An 18,042-nucleotide genomic window follows, 5' to 3' on the forward strand; every position below is an offset into this window, starting at 1 on the left:
ACTTATTTCCCGTATACACCCATAAAATTATATATTATAATTTATGATTTTATTCCCCCATGTAAGAAATTAGATTCTTGAAAAAAATGTGAATTGTTACCAAGTTTTAACTTATGGCTCAGATTGTGTAATTAGCAAAAATCTTTAATTATGCTCGTAGTGTCAACTGGACATTAAATGCTTTGCAATTTCAGGACGCTTCTTTAGCAGATGGAAACTGTAACTGTAATTCATAAAAAAACTTGTTTCCAACAAGTATAATGCATCGATCCCTTAGATGGGATCGACAATCCTGTGACTGTGTTTGTTTCCCTTTCTGAACTGTAAAATTTGCCACCCCCTAAAGTTTCCAACCGGGGGTAGTCCTCTCCCAGTTTTACCCTGGGCACTATGTTTGGGGAACTAGTAGTCAAACAAGATCAGGACAGCAAAGTTTGAAAACCCACTGGTGTAGGATTACCAGACATTCTCATATATAAGAGCATGTCCTCATTTTTTATGTGTATCGAATAGCTTGAGCACTCTCATACGTTTTGAAATATCCCCCTTTCGTCCTCATTTTCAGGGTTTTGAATTCTCCAACCATCAATTTTTCTCTTTAGAAAAAAAATTCCATTGACTTCATCACACAATGTGCGTAAATTTTTTTCCCCCAAACATATGTTAACACACTTTGATAAAACCCAGGGGGAACACTCCCCCTACCTGAAGTTCGCTTCCGTTTTGGTTGAAAAGCAATAAATTATTGTTCTTAGTAAGCACTGTGATGCCATCTATTGTGAAAATTTATAACTAACGTATCCAAGAGTGCTCATGCATGTGTCCTCTTTTCTAAGTTTTGAATACTGGATATATTCTAGGAACCTTGACTGGAAATACTACACGTGTCGATTCTGAAATCTGCCACTCTGATCTGTTGTACGAACAATCCACAAGGGAAGATTAAGGAAACACCAATTGCTGTTGTTGTGCCATCTGTTGCAGACGGTAGGGTTGACTTAAGAGCATTACGGGCCTCCGGGCAAGTTTTTTCTTTTTGTGGCCCTACCTGACAAATTCTTGAGAATTTCAACTAGATCTCATTTTTGTGAGGCCCATGCGTTAAAAGGGCACTGGCAAACGGCAGGTTGGGGGGGGGGGGGGGAAGAATTATGTGTTGGTATGTGCAATGTGCTGCCATCTACCTTCCAAATTCAATAACTCGATATAAAAAGTGTCTCTTATTAGAATCTATTGCTCGTCATTGGTCAATCAAAGAATGTTAATTAAAAATTCTGCAGACTGTGGTTAATCAAAATATGGAGGGTGATTTTTGAAATGTGAGCTTTTCTCCTTGCTCCCTCTACTGGTAGTTTTTCTTTCCTCCCACAGCTCACGAACTGTAACTCAACGATGTTTATGTAGGGAAATGATTTAATAACAAACTTTTTTGGTGTTTGTTGTTGCTATGTTTGTGCGAGGAAAGACATTTTCTTCTCCGCCCTACCAAGAATATTTCTCCTCGGGAAAGCCTTCATAACCGAATGTCCATGTCTAAGCTAAAACTTCGGAACGAAATTTGTGCGGATTGCGGCAACACTGGTAAAATCTTTTTTATTGTTTAACTTCGAATCGAGCGCAAATATAAGATAATGGGGTTTCGAGTCCAATTCGTTTGACCGTTCAAGCCGCTGACAAATAAAGTCAGATAACTATTGGTTGAGTTATCGTTATCATGACTGCATACACTGTTAGGTTAGTGACTCCCAACCTGAGTTACGCGTACCCCGGGGATATGTGTGATACAGTGGTTCGTAACTATGGGTTCACGGACCTCCCTCACGTCACTTTTCAGAGGTTTCTGGGGAGGGCATGAGTCCGTGAGCTTGAGAAAATATTTAATGTATTGTTTTTCCCTTATTGTGTGCTGAATATTATTCTTTAAAGGGCTCCTTGGTCTTCATCTTATTGGCCAAGGGGTCCAGGGGGTGTAACCTTCTTTCCTATAATCCATTGTGCAAAAAATTGAATCGGCAGACCCACGTGGCCTGTAAGAACTAAAGTTGGGTTAAAATGCTATCCATGTAAAGAAGTTAGTGAAAATTCATTTTCCCCATATAAATGGAACTTCATTGTCACAAAGATTGTTTGGAACGCAAAAGATTAAGAACCCCTGGTTTAAGGGTATTTTGGAAATAATCAGTGATTGTAGGAAAACAAGTTTCGTAAAGAAGAACGTTAAACATTTTTTATGGCGCAATGCACTGTGTGTTACGAAAGTTACATACACATTTCCAAGGTGTATTTACATTGAACATGGGTATAGCCACGTTGTTATACCACATTGAAACCAAGTTTCAACACTTACTGAAGGGCTCTTGGTCAGACTCAATAAAAGCCTCATTGGCTATGATGTATCAGCTCTCTATATTTTCACTCTTATTTCTACTTAGTTGACTCCCAATATAAGGTATGACTGTGGCACCCGCTTATATCTTTGTTGATGCAGGGCGGCGGGCTATGTTCTAATGGTATAACTTTGTAACAGCTATAGTATAGTCTTTTTTGGTGATTTTCTTTTTTATTTGGCAAGAGAAACAGCTGAAAGCATGATGAGAAGTTCCCAAGAGTGAAACAGAGTCATACTTTCAGACGTCTTTTTTGCAAAGAAGAAAACCGTCAACACATTACCAAAAAGGAGCATTATACTACAGTTGAAATGAAAGAATGTGCTGATAAAAAAACAATGACAAACAAAGCAACATTATAAGGAATCAAGATTAAAAATAACACTGGATGGACATTAGAAATGAAGCAGCAACAATAACATGATTTCGGAATAAAAAAGAAAAGCTGGTATCTCTTTTGAATTATACAATGGTTCACCCCCCATGTGTAAATAAATATTCTCTAATAAAAAAATAAGAACCCGGAATTTTCTTAAAGTAATGATCATGGCATAAAAAACACGAATGCAGGATTAAAACTCCAGATATAATAGCTAGCATGTGAAAAAGTAATAAAAATCAGAATATCAAAAGCACAACCTGAGAGACAATGGTATCCAAAATAAAATAATCCAACAAGAAAAATTGAAGGTAATGTATTCCGTGTACTCCATTGTGGAAAACGGCTCAATGAAACTGATGCTGGCTTCTAGTCCGCAAGTTATCGAACCCATTTGCTCACCAATAAGTTGTTAAGCGAGATGACTCGCTCCGATGGATATATAAAAAATTTCTTTTCTTCTTATTTCACAATAAGATTCTCATTTCTTTTTCTTTTTGTATCCTGTGTGTATAATATGGCAAGTGTAAGATAACAGATGAGATGGCATTGGGGGGGCCCTCAATTGCTTTTAAAACATACCTCCATCCTAATACGTCATCTTAACTAAACCCTGAAACTTCTCCAACTCCTAATCCCATCTCGTCTGTAATCACCACAAAATTTTTTAATCGCGACTCGCGACAGTACCCAATTGTCCGGGGAAAATATGTTGTAAAAGTTCTAAAATAAAGTATTCCAGACTCTGCCACGAAGCTGGGCTGGAAGAGATCTCGGCAACGGGATAAGTCCAGTGGCAAAGTTCTGGCATTCATTCATGTGGAAAACAGCTTTTATCGTATACAAAGAAGGAACAAAAAGCCCTTCTTCGAGTTTCAAATCATTCAAACACAGCTGTAATACAAAAGCATATTATAAGAAATGCCCTCTATGGGAGCAACATCATTTAACAGTAAAGAAAGAATGTCAACCTGCAAGAGGAAGGAAATAACAATAATAATAGCCGGCAGAAAAAAAAACCGCCAACGGAAGAAAATGGCTGACCATCACCAACCAAGAAGAAAAGTGCCAACAGATTAGAAAAGAAATCGCCAAAAAAAGGTCACCAATGAAATAAGAGATTATACTATAGCTTTTTTTCAGAATTTTTCAACAGCCAAGTTTTCAACTATACCAAAACAGCATAACTATATGTCGCCAACATCATCTTTCTCTGTGCTGAAGCATTGGATGTTTTATGGTGATCCTGTTGTCCCACATTTTGGGCTTTACACACAAGCAAACAAAACTTTTGGACCAATTTAACTTTAAATTAGTGATAAAAAATTACTGTTAAATACTTTATATTTATGTATGGAGAGTATAAGGTAGTGTAGGACACTAAGAATGAAAAACTTCTTAATAAGACTGTGTTGTCAGCATGACTTTAGTTCAACACTGATTACAGCATCTATCAACACTATAGGCAGTGAATTGGATCAATGTCGAAACATTCAAGGAGTGTATGAACAAATATGAAAATGAGATCGATTATCATAATTTTTATGGTTGATATTTAACGCTCAATGCTTGGCAATAAAAGTTGACATAGTTGGATCCAAAAGTTCAGGTTCTTGATGTAGGATTCTTTGCGTAGGATCATTCTGTGGTCTGCAGGGGGGTCTTATACAGATTAGCATATGTGGCTTTGATGTTAATCTTTTAAAATGTAATTAGCCAACCTTGGGGCCTAAGGCATTGCTATGGTTGCTCCCTATGTAGTTAAAGCCTTGTCCTTGCTTCGATTTATAGATGTATATGTTACTGCTAAATCCCAAAGTTGGCCAGTTGATCCGGCCAATGCCCGAATTTCAGGCTTTCACTGGCCCCTGTATGTCGATCCTTATATATATGAATCACTAAAATATAGATATTCAGATTCCTCTGATCGTTAGAGTTGCTGTAGCTAAAAATAATTATTATGGTTAGCTATGGCTATTTTATAAATGACCATCATTATCTCAAAAAATACGCCAACGTGATGATGCTCCCAAATCATAGGGATCTATGCATAGGAATATATAGGAATCAATATATAGAAGCCGGCAAAAGTCAGAATTTTGGACATTTGCTAGGTGTCAACTGGGTCCAACCACACATTTCACGAAATGGACGAATTCAGGCTGCAGCAGTAACATATACATTTCTATCCATGTATATAAGAGTGAATAAATTGTCATTTCTTTAACAAAAACATGATGTACCATTCTTTAAAATATCATCATTGAATATAATTATTTTATTGTATTGCAAGTGATTGTGAAAGATACCTTCCAGCAATGCTTCTGTACACAGTAGGAATGCTAGCAAATGTGTATTAACGTCCTATATGAATTATTTTGAAGGGGTTTTATGTTAGTAAGCCTATATTAAACTTTTTGAGGTGAGTAATTCATTTACTGAGCCCGGAAGGTTGAATCCTATCACTCAAACATATGATTTATGTCGGGGCTGGACATCCCGGCTGGAATCCCTTGTCGTCATGGCAACTAAAACATTGGAATTGAGAGTTGAAGCCTGATATTTTTTATTCATAACTTAATTGAAGTTGAAGTACTGCATAAAATTATCGGAAATCATGCCAGCATGTCTGATAGCATTTTAAGGGGTCCCTAAGTCCTCTACAAGTCAAAAAAGACTATATAGGGCTGATTTTGTCGGGAAAAAAAATTGCTTGGCACCTATAAAATTGCTGGTGTCTAAATGTTTTTTTCAATTTGTCAAGCCCTGATTTTTATGTTTGTGAACGTTTGGGTAATATGAACATTGAGATAATATGATATTTGTTTTACCCGTTCCTTAAATAATTTCAACAGCTTTAATAAAGAGCATACCTGATTGTATATATATATATACATACATACGGGTTCAAAACAATGTGATGTAATTTATTCTTTTCTTTAGATGTCTCTTGGGCTTCCATTAACAGAGGTCTTCTAATTTGTGATGAATGTTGTAGCGTGCACAGAAGTCTCGGCAGGCATGTTTCATACGTGAAATCTCTCAAGAAAGGAGTTTGGCATCCTTCCCAGCAATCTGTAAGCCTTTTCTGTATTTTAATACAGTAGAGTCTTCATAATCTGAGGTGGATGGGACAGAGGCTAACTCTGATTAACAGAAAACTTGAATTATCCTGAAAACAATGAAAAAAAAATACTTTAAATGTTATGTTTACTAAAATTTTTTAAAGCAAAACTGTCATCTATGTATGCTAGTACTGTAATTTTATTTTCAAATGAGACATAGATGCAATGTCTACTATGTCTACATGCTACCATGTGTTTGAAAAAGATGGAGAATGTGAAAAGAGCATGAAGATGACAGAGGGAGTGAGAGAAGAGCTGGGAGAATGGGATTGATGGGGGAATGACACTGAGACACTGATAGTTCTCAACTACCTTTCCAATGATCTCACATAAGCAATTAGGGGACAGCAACGTTATCCACCATTATGGAAAAAAATATCAATTTTGCTCCTCTTTCTCAAGGACCCCCCTCAAAAGTTAAAATGATCAATGTCCATTTAAGGGAATCTAATATTTTATTACATCAGTTACCTATTAGAATGCTGGGAACCACCTAGTTCCTTTCAAGTTGAAATTACCGTACAATACTTACATACTATATAGTATTTTTTGAAGAAAAATAAGGAATTTGGGTTCATGGAGATTAAAAAAAAAAAAATCTCTCTCTCTCTCTCTCTGAACTAGTGGAAATGTGAGAAATTATTTGCATACAGGCAAAAATAAATAGCTTAAATAGGAAAAATAATTTATGAGACCAGCAAAAAATAAATGAATTGGAAAAATAATTTGCAGACTTGCTGATGGCTAAGGCAGAAATAAAAACCAATATTGAGATGGTGTAATATTTTATAAATCTGAAATTGTGCAGAGCAGCTATGTGAATAGGTTAAAATGTTTCATCGGACTGAAACTGCTAACACAGACTGGCACTGGTCAGCAGACCAATGCCCCCCCCCCCCCAGCATCAAAGGTGGAGTCGACTGATCTAATGTATATATGTATTGGCATCATTATCATCTTGTCCCCCCCAGCAATAATGACCGTGCCCCCCCCAGACTTCCAAGTCTATCTCTGCCTATGATTCAATCATTGGTCTATACTATTTTCACAGTTTAAGGGTTAAAGGTCAAACTATTTTGTTTTTTAAAATCTACATATATGTATGGTTTAAGGAAAGATTTAAAGCAAAGGCTTACTTTTTCTTTGGTCCTGAAAATAGTTTAAAGTGATTTTGTATCAAAATGAGTTCAAAAAATGAATGAATAAACTCAAAATGAGTTTTTCTCCCCTAATTTTTCCATGAATGTATTCAAAACAAGCCATGTACTTCATTTTTTGGATGTATTTTCTACTTTCAAGATGGTATATAGTTTGCACAATGGTGGAGCTAACTCAGTATGGGAATATTCCTTACTTGATCCTGGTGGAAGCAGGGGAATACGTAAAAAACCAAACTCTAAAGACCCCTTACAGTAAGTGAAATTTTTTTCCTGTCATATCATCTACTTAAATTAACCACCCTAGGGTAATTATATTGTACAGCTTACAACAGACATATGTAGCGCTCCTTTCCAATGGACATATTTTTTATATATTGGTATATGAGTCATTCTCACAAACCCCAAAACAGAATCGCTCTTTTTTTTTTATCAATTTTATGCAGATAATAGATTTTTAATTTGTCTCTGTTTTGCTAGAGCACGAGTTTCATTCTCAAAGCAAAGTCTCAAGATGAAATATTACTGCAGCTTGATGTTACAACCAAGAAATTTGGGGTTTTTAACTCCCCCACCTCCATCAACATATGATCAAATCTTCCTTCTGGTTACTTACTGCCAGGAGATAGACAGTCTGCCGAAACATTTTTACATGTTTTGCAATACTGATCAAAACCTAAGCATGTATATGCTTTTCAGAAATAATAGATGACTGCAAACTGAAACATGTGGTAAAGTGAAAAAAAAAAAAAAAATTATATATATATATATATATAATTTTCAATTACATATTTCTCACAAAAAGAGTAGCCAAGAGAACGACATTTAATAAAGACACTCACCTATTTTTTTTTTCTTGAATAAACATACGAGTAATTGTGAATTAATTTAAAATTCTAACTGATTTAAAAGGAGGTAGCAACTGGTGGTGTAGGATTTGAAGCAATGTTTTCCAAATTTAAGGAATGGGGAAAAAAAAAAGCTGGGGAAAATCTTCATTTGGCTTTTAAACCATTGATAAAAAATATTTAAAATTATGAAAAAGATTAAATATGAAAGTATACCAATCCTAAAAAATATATATTATTGAGAAAAAAAAAAAGAATACATTTTATTTTAAGATAGAGTTATCATTTTAAAATTTGAAAAATGGGCTGTGGACAGCCAGAAGAAGGTTATTTCCTTTAGAAATGAAAATTTGTTCAAACAAATTTGAAAAAAAATAAAAAATAGAAGTGGGGACTTTTTTCAGAGACTGGAATGTAAGAAAAAGTGACAAAAAAGTTCTGTGTCAAATATATTTAATGTAAACTGCTGGGGGACACAATTTAGGCCAATTTTGTGAGAATGACCTATATATATATGCAGTAAAACCTCGATAAGTCGTCACCTCAAGTTATCAAAAAATTATGACGGCTTAAGCGGAGTGCCGTCAGTTTTAATGTGCAATGTTATGAAAATCATATAAATTGAAAGTAATATGACATTTATTAAAGTATGAATCAAAATAACAATATTAATAAAATTTATAGATCGGGGAAGAAAAAATAATAGCAATTTTTCATTGTTTTTATCTCTTATTACTTGAATTATTGTGGTGAAATGTACTGTACACTTTGATTTATACTTAATTTTTAATTTATAGACTAACAGAGCAACTGTTTGAATAAGTAGCTTTTCTTCATAACAGAACTCTCTATTGCACATTAATTTTACATATACATCAAATTTAATTTTAGTGTTTGAATTCTTCATCAGTAGTTCATGATGCAACTACAAAGTAATCTCGAACACTTTTGACTTGTTGGAGGGGTCCTGGGCAGGGAAAAGTAAACAGGGGACCTCAACTTGGGAAAGAATGTCAAATTTTTTTCACCAAAGATATTTTGTTTCAATTTCAAGCCCTAAATTAGTAGAGTTCATGCTTTCTATGATTATTTATTATCCGTGCCCGCGTTGCAATTTGACTTGAACTTGATTAATTTGATTCTTCGATTTACATAATTTTGGATTTTCTTGCACTATATGTAATCTTTGACGTATCAATAAATTTTGGTTTTGCCGGAGATGCCCTGGGGGGCCGAAGTGCTTACGTTGCTTCTTGTGACAGAGCCTGGGGGTGTCTCACGGTTTGTCCAGTTTCTCCAATGGAGCCCAGGCAGAAATGAGATCTAGCTTAAACAGTCCCCAACGTTTAAAAAACCAAAAGGCAAATTAACTTCCCCAACGTAACTTTCGTTACTTAAACTGTTCCGTTTGGGTATATAGGATTTTATGGTGACTTTTAAGCATATGGCAATGCTGTTAACAAGCTCTTTTTTAATGGGAGCCATAAAAATAGTCTGTTCCTCTTTCTCAAACTTTTTCATAGTGACGACTTGACCAAAATTAGCGACGAGTAAACGAGGGTTTAATAACGTTGTGGTCTATGAGAGCTTTAAGGGTCTGAAGAAAAATGACGAATTAACCGGAGTGACGACTTATCAGGGTGACCACTTAACGAGGTTTTACTGTATATACAGAATTTGGTATGATGTTAACTTGTGGTATATATAATTACATGGATTATGGGGGAAAAAATGTTGTTTAAAAACCACTTTTTCACCTGGTGGTCGAAAATTGAACTATTTTTTTACTGCAGTTTAGTTCCTCATAGTCCATATAACCTATATAGGCCTACCAAATTCCAAAAAAATTCATACACCAGAACAAGTATTACATAGGTCTGTGTAGTGTCAGCTTAATTATAACCACACTTTAAGTATATTTCGCACCCATTGAAACATAGTTTATTCTTGTTTTGAATAGCAATAGTAATTGTGTGCATACATTAATTCAGTTATTATTCTGATGTGTACTTTCAGCCCTGTAAAGGCAGACTTTATCAGAGCAAAACATCAGAATCATGCATTTGTGTATCGACCTACAAAGGATGATGGGCCTTTACTCAAAGATGATGTAAATAAAGTAAGTTTACATATCGCAGAGTGAGGGTAGAGTTAGTCATTTTGCATGTTATCAATCTTTAAAAAGAGCAAGATTGATAAGATCTTGCCTATTGTACAGGGAAGGGGGGTTGAGTGATGATCAAGAATGATCAATTTACTTGATCAATTCGTGCCAGAATCTTTTTTTTTTGACAGGGAGATGTACAACTTCTCTCTCCCGCTTAGTGAAGTCTTTGCACATAGCAGTTAGTACACCAACCTGTTGGTGAGAGACATGGGAAAGGAAAACTGTTTGGGTGTCTATAAACTTTAGCTCCTGGTCTGAATGGCTCTCGTGCAGACAATAACTGTGGTGCAACCAATATGATTGAATGTTCAATCTTAATGCATAAATGGGTAAATTGTTTCCCCTTTAGTGCAGTACAATTATTTTACTATAGCCCTCTTTGCATGCGCAATATTTAATATTGCAGTAGCATTGGAAGTTCTAACATCCAATTGATGACTTTTTTCCTTCATGGGAAAAAATGGAGAGCAGGTATTCTCTCCCATGGGCGGAGATACGAAGTCCAGCGTCAAAGGTGGAATCGACAGATCTAATGTTTATACGTATATATGAATTGATATCATCATCGTGTCCCCCTCCCAGACTTCCAAGTGTATGTTCTTCCCCCCCCCCCTCCTCCTTCTTGCAGATCTTTGAAGCTTGTAACCTCTTCTCATAATCCTTTGTGCTCATCAACCTCTGACGACTTCAGTGAAGTGGGGTTGAAATCAGGGGTGTAAGCAGGATTGACCTTTGGAGGGGGCATAGGAGGCTTGGCGGGCACTGAAAAATTTTCTTCCACAGGATTTTTGAGTTACCACCCTTCAAAAAAGCATTTTAATTAACAAATTGGATAGAATAGCAAATAAAAGGTATTTTCGAAAAACCTTTTTCAGGGTCACCGCTCCATGGTGCCTCTGGAAAAGGTTGGAGGCACACAATTTGAGAACCACTGGTTTAGACAATTTTCCCCATTGCTCTGGCACCCAGTAGTGTACCACAAATTGTGGATCATGTAGATGTGAAAAAGTATTATTCTGTGGAGATTTCTCAGAAGTTTTTGCAATAATGTTGGGAATGAAAGGTATGGTAACTATTAATACCATTTTGTTAAATACTAAAACCTGTAAGTGAGACATTATGAGACACCTGCAAATGATATTGTCATATATAAATATATGAGGAGGCTGTCCTAGCTGCAATGCCCTTTTTTAAGAGGGAAGCAAAGGAGCAGAGGAAATTTCTCTCTCTCTCCTAGGGCAGAAACTCAATGCAAAGTTATTGAAAAAATAATGCATGAGAGTTTGAATCATAGCAGAAAATTGATACCCACCATGAGTTAAGGTGTTTAGTATAATTAATAAAATTTACCAAATTGTAAATGCTGGTTGCATTTACTACTTCACTTAGCATCACCTGAGATCACCAAGGTAGTGTACCTAAGTACCTTCTCAGGATAAAGAATGCTGGGCTTCGTCCTACATAGTGAAGTGGAGTTTTGTCTTCTCCATACACAGGACAAATAGACAAGTCTGTGTAGCCACAGTTGTATTGATGTTTTGCTAGGTTAGCATGACCAGTGATGATTCATATAGCCTGTCAAATCTGTTTCCTATTTAGTAAAAGAAGTTTTTTGGCAATTTTCGGTTGGATTCCCAAAGCCAGTTTGGCTTGTCTGCAGTCCTGCCGTATCTGTAATAGAACTCAATTCTATTACAGATGTTTGTTTTCTATCTATTGTTTGACATCTCCTTTAATGGTTGACATGGAAACAGGATAGAAAGGTTCAGGTCTCCATGATTTAAACTGAAGTAAAATGTAAATTTCTGAAAAAAAATGTTTCATCAGTACAGTGCATGCTGTTTAATGAGATCACATTGGTACTACAGCTTTCTTATAATAATAACCAATTGATAACTATATCTGAAAAAAATCCCAGTTATAAGTTAGATGACCATATGTCCCATGTGGTCGAAGCGGACGTATGAAAATGGGATCACTCCGTTTTTCTTTCTCAGAGAACTGGTTCCAAAATCTGGTTGAATTGTGCCATATTTTTTCTATGTTGTTGTAATACTGGGTTTTTTCCCTTTAAGCATAGATCCTTGCTTTTCATTCAGAAATGGTAAGGAGTTAGAATAAAACTGTCTAAAATGTATATCATGAATACTAAAATGTATATTGTGATATGTTTTTAGTGTGAGGTATGTTCAATAGATCCTTTGTGAAAGTCTTTTGGCCGAGGAACTGCGAATGTGATCAGATGAAAGTTGAAAGAAACTAATCATGAGCTGAAGAAAGTTTTTTTTTATCTTACATATGCCTTCACTATAGGAAAGTCATTGCAAAAGCAGCTCTACATGTTCATGGGTCATAGTGGCTATTATGTCCCAATTAAGACATTTATGGAAATTTTTGTCAACAAGGGAGCTTTCCGACCTCAAGCATAGTCTTTCAAGTTGATAATGAAAACATATTGTAAAAAATTTGTCCAAAAATAACTTTAGCTGCAAAATATGCAAAAAGAAGACTTCTGACAGAAAAAAAAGGATTTAAAAAAACTGAAACTATAAGCAATCCTAACTATAAGCAATTTTTTTCCATGTTATGATATCTGTTATGACTCCATTCTGTACTTTGCAAAATTGACAACAATACCGACAAATGATAACATTATTTGTGATTATAATAAATGGTGTATCTACTGTGTATTTTGGGAAAACTAAGATTTTTTTTCTTATTTCAGCAACTACATTCCAGTGTCAGAACAGGAAATTTAGAAACGAGCTTGCGATTTCTGTCTGTTGGAGCAGATTCAAATTATGTACATCCTGTAAGAAAATCATTGATTTATTTTACTAGTGAAAAAAATAAATATTCATTTGCTTATTAACTGAGTGATTCCAGATTCCAGGCTTGGATTAAATTGTTCGAACGAATGCATTTATGAAAAAACACTTGACTAATATAAATATTGTGAAGTTTCATTTTAACGCAATTTCAACACAATTTTATTACTTGGATTATTATAATTAATCAAACTATATAGTGTTATTATTACTACTACTGCCATCCATCAAGCTTTGCTTTGTTTTTCAGATTTTAGAGACAAGTTAAATGCACATATCATGCAACAAAATTCTTCAATGAGCAGCATCTTTGATTATATTATGGAAAACTTATGTTTCATGTTTTTCAACTAGTTTGAATTCTTCACTTAGCCGCATTCTGTTAATTAATTAATTTTGCAGGAGAAAGGTAATACTCCTCTCCATGTTGCAGCTAAATCAGGTCAGATTCAGCAAGTTGAGCTTTTATTTGTTCATGGTGCTGACCCGTCTTTTCCGGACAAAGATGGACTTACACCAATTGACTATGCAAGGTATGTTTTCTTTTAATTACAAAATTTTCTAACCTTGAAGGGATCAAACTAATTGAATATTTCATGAACATATTCTTGGTTCTATATATCTTTATTAGAGCTGGAGTGGATTAAAATCTTTAACTGGTTAACCAAAAAAAATTTTAATCAGTTAATCGACTGATTAATCACATTTTAATTCAGTATTTTTTGCAACCATACAAAATTAATGGATGGTATAAAAATATATTTTATTCATTTCACTGTTCACTAGATGTAAACAGATATAGAAATAGGTCAAGACGGGTTCACAAACTTTTTTCACTCATGGTGCCCTTTCCTCAATCAACGCTTGTCCACGGCTCCCCAGAGCAGTATAACGAAGAGTATCTTAGAAAAACCTTTGTCAGCCTGACGAAGGTGGTGTCAAATACACTGCTCAAAACAATTAGGGGAGCAAGCAAAAAAGTGAAGAAAACCGTGCGAGACAGCCACGTATTGGCATACAATGGATAGTACACACGTATCAATGCGCAATACAGAAAAAAGACGTAAAAAAATTTGGAATTAAGCTTTAATTCTTTGAAAATATGGAAAAAACATGAAAAGATGATTTAGGGCAACAATTTGGTTACATGTAAACGATAAAAAAAAGTACTGTTTAGACATGATGCATGAGTTTTAATAGGGCGTGTGGTCTCCTCGAACAGCTAAGTCTGCTGCACACCTGTTTGCCATGGATGCAATGAGGTTATCGATCAGACTTTGGGGAATACTGTTCCACTCCTCAAGAAGTGCAATCTGCAAGTCTCGTACAGTAACAGGCGGCCTTGGTCGCGCAGCAATGCGTCGTCCGAGCATGTCCCAAACATGCTCGATTGGATTCAGGTCAGGAGAGCACGCTGGCCATTCCATACGCTGTATTGTTTCAGCTTCAAGCATGTTCTCCACCAGACGAGCTCTATGCGGTCGGGCATTATCATCCTGGAAAACAAATTAATCTCCAATGGTTCCAGCATAAGGGATGACATGAGGTCGCAGTATCTCGTCTGCATACCTTTGGGCCGTCAAAGTGCCATTCCGAATGATATGCAGGTCCGTACGTCCGCCTATGCTGATTCCACCCCATACCATCCAACCAGCTCGTCTGTACTGTGACCTTTCACGAACGAATGCGGGGTTATTTCGAGTGCCCCTGTCCCTCCATACCAGAACATGTCGGGTGTCACATTCCAGACTGAATCGGGACTCGTCTGTAAACAGCACTTGGCTCCAATCATGTTGCTCCCAATCTCGATGTTCAGCAGCCCATCTTCTTCGGGCCGCACGGTGGCGTGGGGTCAACGGAATGCAGACCATTGGCCTACGTGCATAGAGCCCTCCCTCATGAAGCCGATTACGTACTGTTTGGCTGGACACCCTTCGTGCTGTTGCCAAGAGCAACCGTCTTTGCAGCTGCGTAGCATTCTCTGTTCTGTTTCGACGGGCTGTTAACCGTATATACTGGTCATAAGTTGCTGTAGTGGCACGTGGCCGACCTTGCCCTGGTCGACGTCTAACATTTCCTGTTTGTTGGAATCGATTCCACAGCCTTGCATCAACACTTCTGGCGACTCCAACAGCGTCCGCGATACTACGTTGTGTTTGCCCGGATTCCAGTTTGCCTATAATATGCCATGCCATGGATTCCGGTAAATCACGTTGTTGAGACATCCTCAAGTCACCTTGTCTCAAAAAAAAAATACTGCGCAATCGAATTTCACAGTTACGGCAGTAAAACAGACGTATTTCTGCCCTATCTCCTTTTTCTGGTTTTTGACGTCATGAACTTTGATTTGCATATGACGTTTTCTTCTTCTGTTTCCTGCTAGGCTTTAAATTATGGATGATTCATTTTATGTTACTTATCGGTATACATCTTTGCGTAATTTTGTTAAAACCATATGCTCCCCTAATTGTTTTGAGCAGTGTAGTTTAAGAACCCCTTTTATGGATTAGAAATTAAGGCAGCTGCCTTAAATAAATTTAATATGCTGAATATATTTTGTCAAAACCTGGAATTTCTTCTCTTGCAACTCACCATTTTTAAAAAAAAATCAGTTATTTTAAGTTTGTCACTTATTTCCCAACTACTTTGATAATACTGTTGTTTTCCTAGAAACTTCTCCCAAATGGTACTTGTGAGGAGATGAGCTGATGCTTCCAAGAATATAAAAAAACTACCATGGAGACTGAATTATGGTCTTATTTTCTAAAACTCTCATCAATTTTCGTTAAATCGACTTGTATTTCCCCCATGCCAAAAAATTTTATCAAATATTGATTCAAATATTTCTAATTATGGGTCACTTATCCAAAATGAAAAAAAAAGGTACATAATTTTTAAGATATCTAATCGGTTTTGTTGAACAAATCAAGTTAAATCACAAACTCTTTGAAGAATTTTAAATTGAAGTTTAATCAGATTGATCAACTCAACTAAAATTTTTAACTTGCTATTAACAATTGATTGATTAACTGACCTGATTAATCGGATCAGCCCTATCTTTACGTGTACTGTGTTGCTAAGTGAAAGAGGAGTCATATTTATTATCTAGAGAAATTTCAATAGAAGTCTTGCATATTATAATACAGTGAAACTTCTATGGGCGGCCACCTCTATACACCAGCCAACTTCCCTCATTGTAGTGAGGTTCCGCTGTATATGTATTTGTTTTTATGGGCATTGTAAATAAATTAGCATACAATTTTTATGTGACATGGGAAATCTTTATTTTGACAAACATCCCCCCCCCCCAAAAAAAAAAATGTTTTTCCTATCATACAACTCTTCAGCGATCAACTCCACATATGGTCACTTTTTTGCAGAATGCCGACCGGCTGTCTTAGAAGAGTTCACTGTATTTGTATGTCATGCAATATAAAGTATTCGTTTTATGCCACATTGAAAAAAATTGCAGCACATATTCTGCTATGTGTTGAACAGAGTATTTTTAAATTTTGAGGTACGAGTTGAGCTGTGGTGGCTTCCAATTAATGAATTAATGAAAACTAACTGTTTAGAGATTTAATCATTATCAGTAAGTATGACAAAATTTTGGTTATTGTCAAAGGCTAGTTCATTGTCAAGTAATGTCAATGAATAAGCCGTAAAGGTTTTGCTCTGTATAAATTTTGTTATGTGAACGAGAGCTTGAATCCTCTCTGAGGTCATCTGCTCAAATTAATGGTTCCTAATGTGTAGTACACGCATCCCTTGTAAAACAACAAACACGTGTGTGAAAATATCATTGTTTTATCACAATCAGATAATTTTTACCAATTTTTATAGGGATGCAGGCCATATGGATTTAGCTGATCGTTTGATTGAGTGTCAGTATGAGCTTACTGACAGATTAGCATTTTATCTGTGTGGACGAAAACCAGGTAACATATTCTCAGTATCATCTGCTATTGATGTGCATATTGATATTATGGTCAATGTTTGAAGTCTGGCTGATGTACGAAATGGCTGGCCAGTTCACTGGACTTTGTCTGTTTTAATAAATACATAAAACTTACTTCACTTTTATATCTGCTTTATACCTTATATTCAACAAACTTTTTAGAAAATTAATGAATATGAGAAGTGTGAGTAGGTAAACATATCATATTATCATATTTATTTAATGGATCTTTTAATATTTGCAGCGCTTTGGTACCTTATTTATTTGAAAACATTAATTATACTTTAAGTTTTACCTACTACTTTGTTTGATTCTCATGTTTGCTCTTTTACTAATTTATTAATACAGTTAAAAAAAATTTTCCAGATCATCGTTCACATCAATATTATATTGTACCAGAAATGGCTGATAGGTAAGTTTTTATTCAATCATTTCAATAGAATAGCTGTGCAAAGTTTAGCAATGTCAGTTTTCAGTTATTTTGCATGAATATTTATAATAATATATTGGAATATGTGTTATATAAATCTGTCAAAGATTTGATATGAGACCTGGCAAATTACTGCAAAGATAGGGATGAATTCTTGCATAACACTTTAGGGCTTAACTGTGTTTTGCAATTATCCCTGGTGTTCTTCCACACCATTACTGCTGATGATGGAGGCTGTACTGTCATTTACTTAATGTTCAGTCAGACACATCTAATCTGTGAGATGAAACTCTTTTTTTGTACCAAAGGGCAGGGTGTTCAGAGAGAACTTAGTTTTCTTCAAATTTTGCTATAAGAAATTGCACGGAAATATGAGAAATTTACCCAAAAAAACATAAAGACAGCCTTGTTTGAGTGAAGAGTTTTGTTTGATAAGCTTTCTCTTAAGCCTAAGCAAAAATTTAATTTTTAATCTTTCACGTGAGTTGCACCTGAACATGTTAGGATTTGTATTGCGCCTGACTGAAGGTTAAATATCTTTTCATATATTTTATACGAATGCACAGATAAAAATATTACATTGAGTGTAGTAATTTGAAAGAAGAAGAGAAGGAATTTTACCATGATTTGAAGGTAGGGAGGAGGTAATTCTATTTTAGATTTGGTTGGAACTTTGATTAGTAAAATCGAAGATGTCATTGGTTTCCGTTTTTAGTATATGACACCATCTTTAGGTCTGTATAGATGAGAAACTGAATTTAAT

The 18,042-nt window shown here is 35.6% G+C and overlaps 1 protein-coding gene across 1 annotated transcript in view; it reads left to right on the plus strand.

Moving 5' to 3' along the window:
- Positions 1-1,414: 1,414 nt before the first annotated feature.
- Positions 1,415-18,042, plus strand: part of Git (ARF GTPase-activating protein GIT1) — a 39,637-nt gene continuing 23,009 nt past the window's right edge. The window contains exons 1-8 of the mRNA XM_089249161.1: positions 1,415-1,581; positions 5,710-5,843; positions 7,191-7,303; positions 9,913-10,015; positions 12,789-12,875; positions 13,294-13,424; positions 16,735-16,829; positions 17,216-17,261. Coding sequence (XP_089105287.1) covers positions 1,524-1,581; positions 5,710-5,843; positions 7,191-7,303; positions 9,913-10,015; positions 12,789-12,875; positions 13,294-13,424; positions 16,735-16,829; positions 17,216-17,261 — 767 coding nt within the window. The 5' untranslated portion in view covers positions 1,415-1,523. The remainder of the gene's footprint in view (positions 1,582-5,709; positions 5,844-7,190; positions 7,304-9,912; positions 10,016-12,788; positions 12,876-13,293; positions 13,425-16,734; positions 16,830-17,215; positions 17,262-18,042) is intronic.

Source organism: Pholcus phalangioides, unplaced genomic scaffold (genome assembly GCF_987345545.1).
Source record: "Pholcus phalangioides strain wild (caught in Gottingen) unplaced genomic scaffold, Ppha-v1.0 ptg000021l_1, whole genome shotgun sequence".
Classification (NCBI taxonomy): domain Eukaryota; kingdom Metazoa; phylum Arthropoda; class Arachnida; order Araneae; family Pholcidae; genus Pholcus; species Pholcus phalangioides.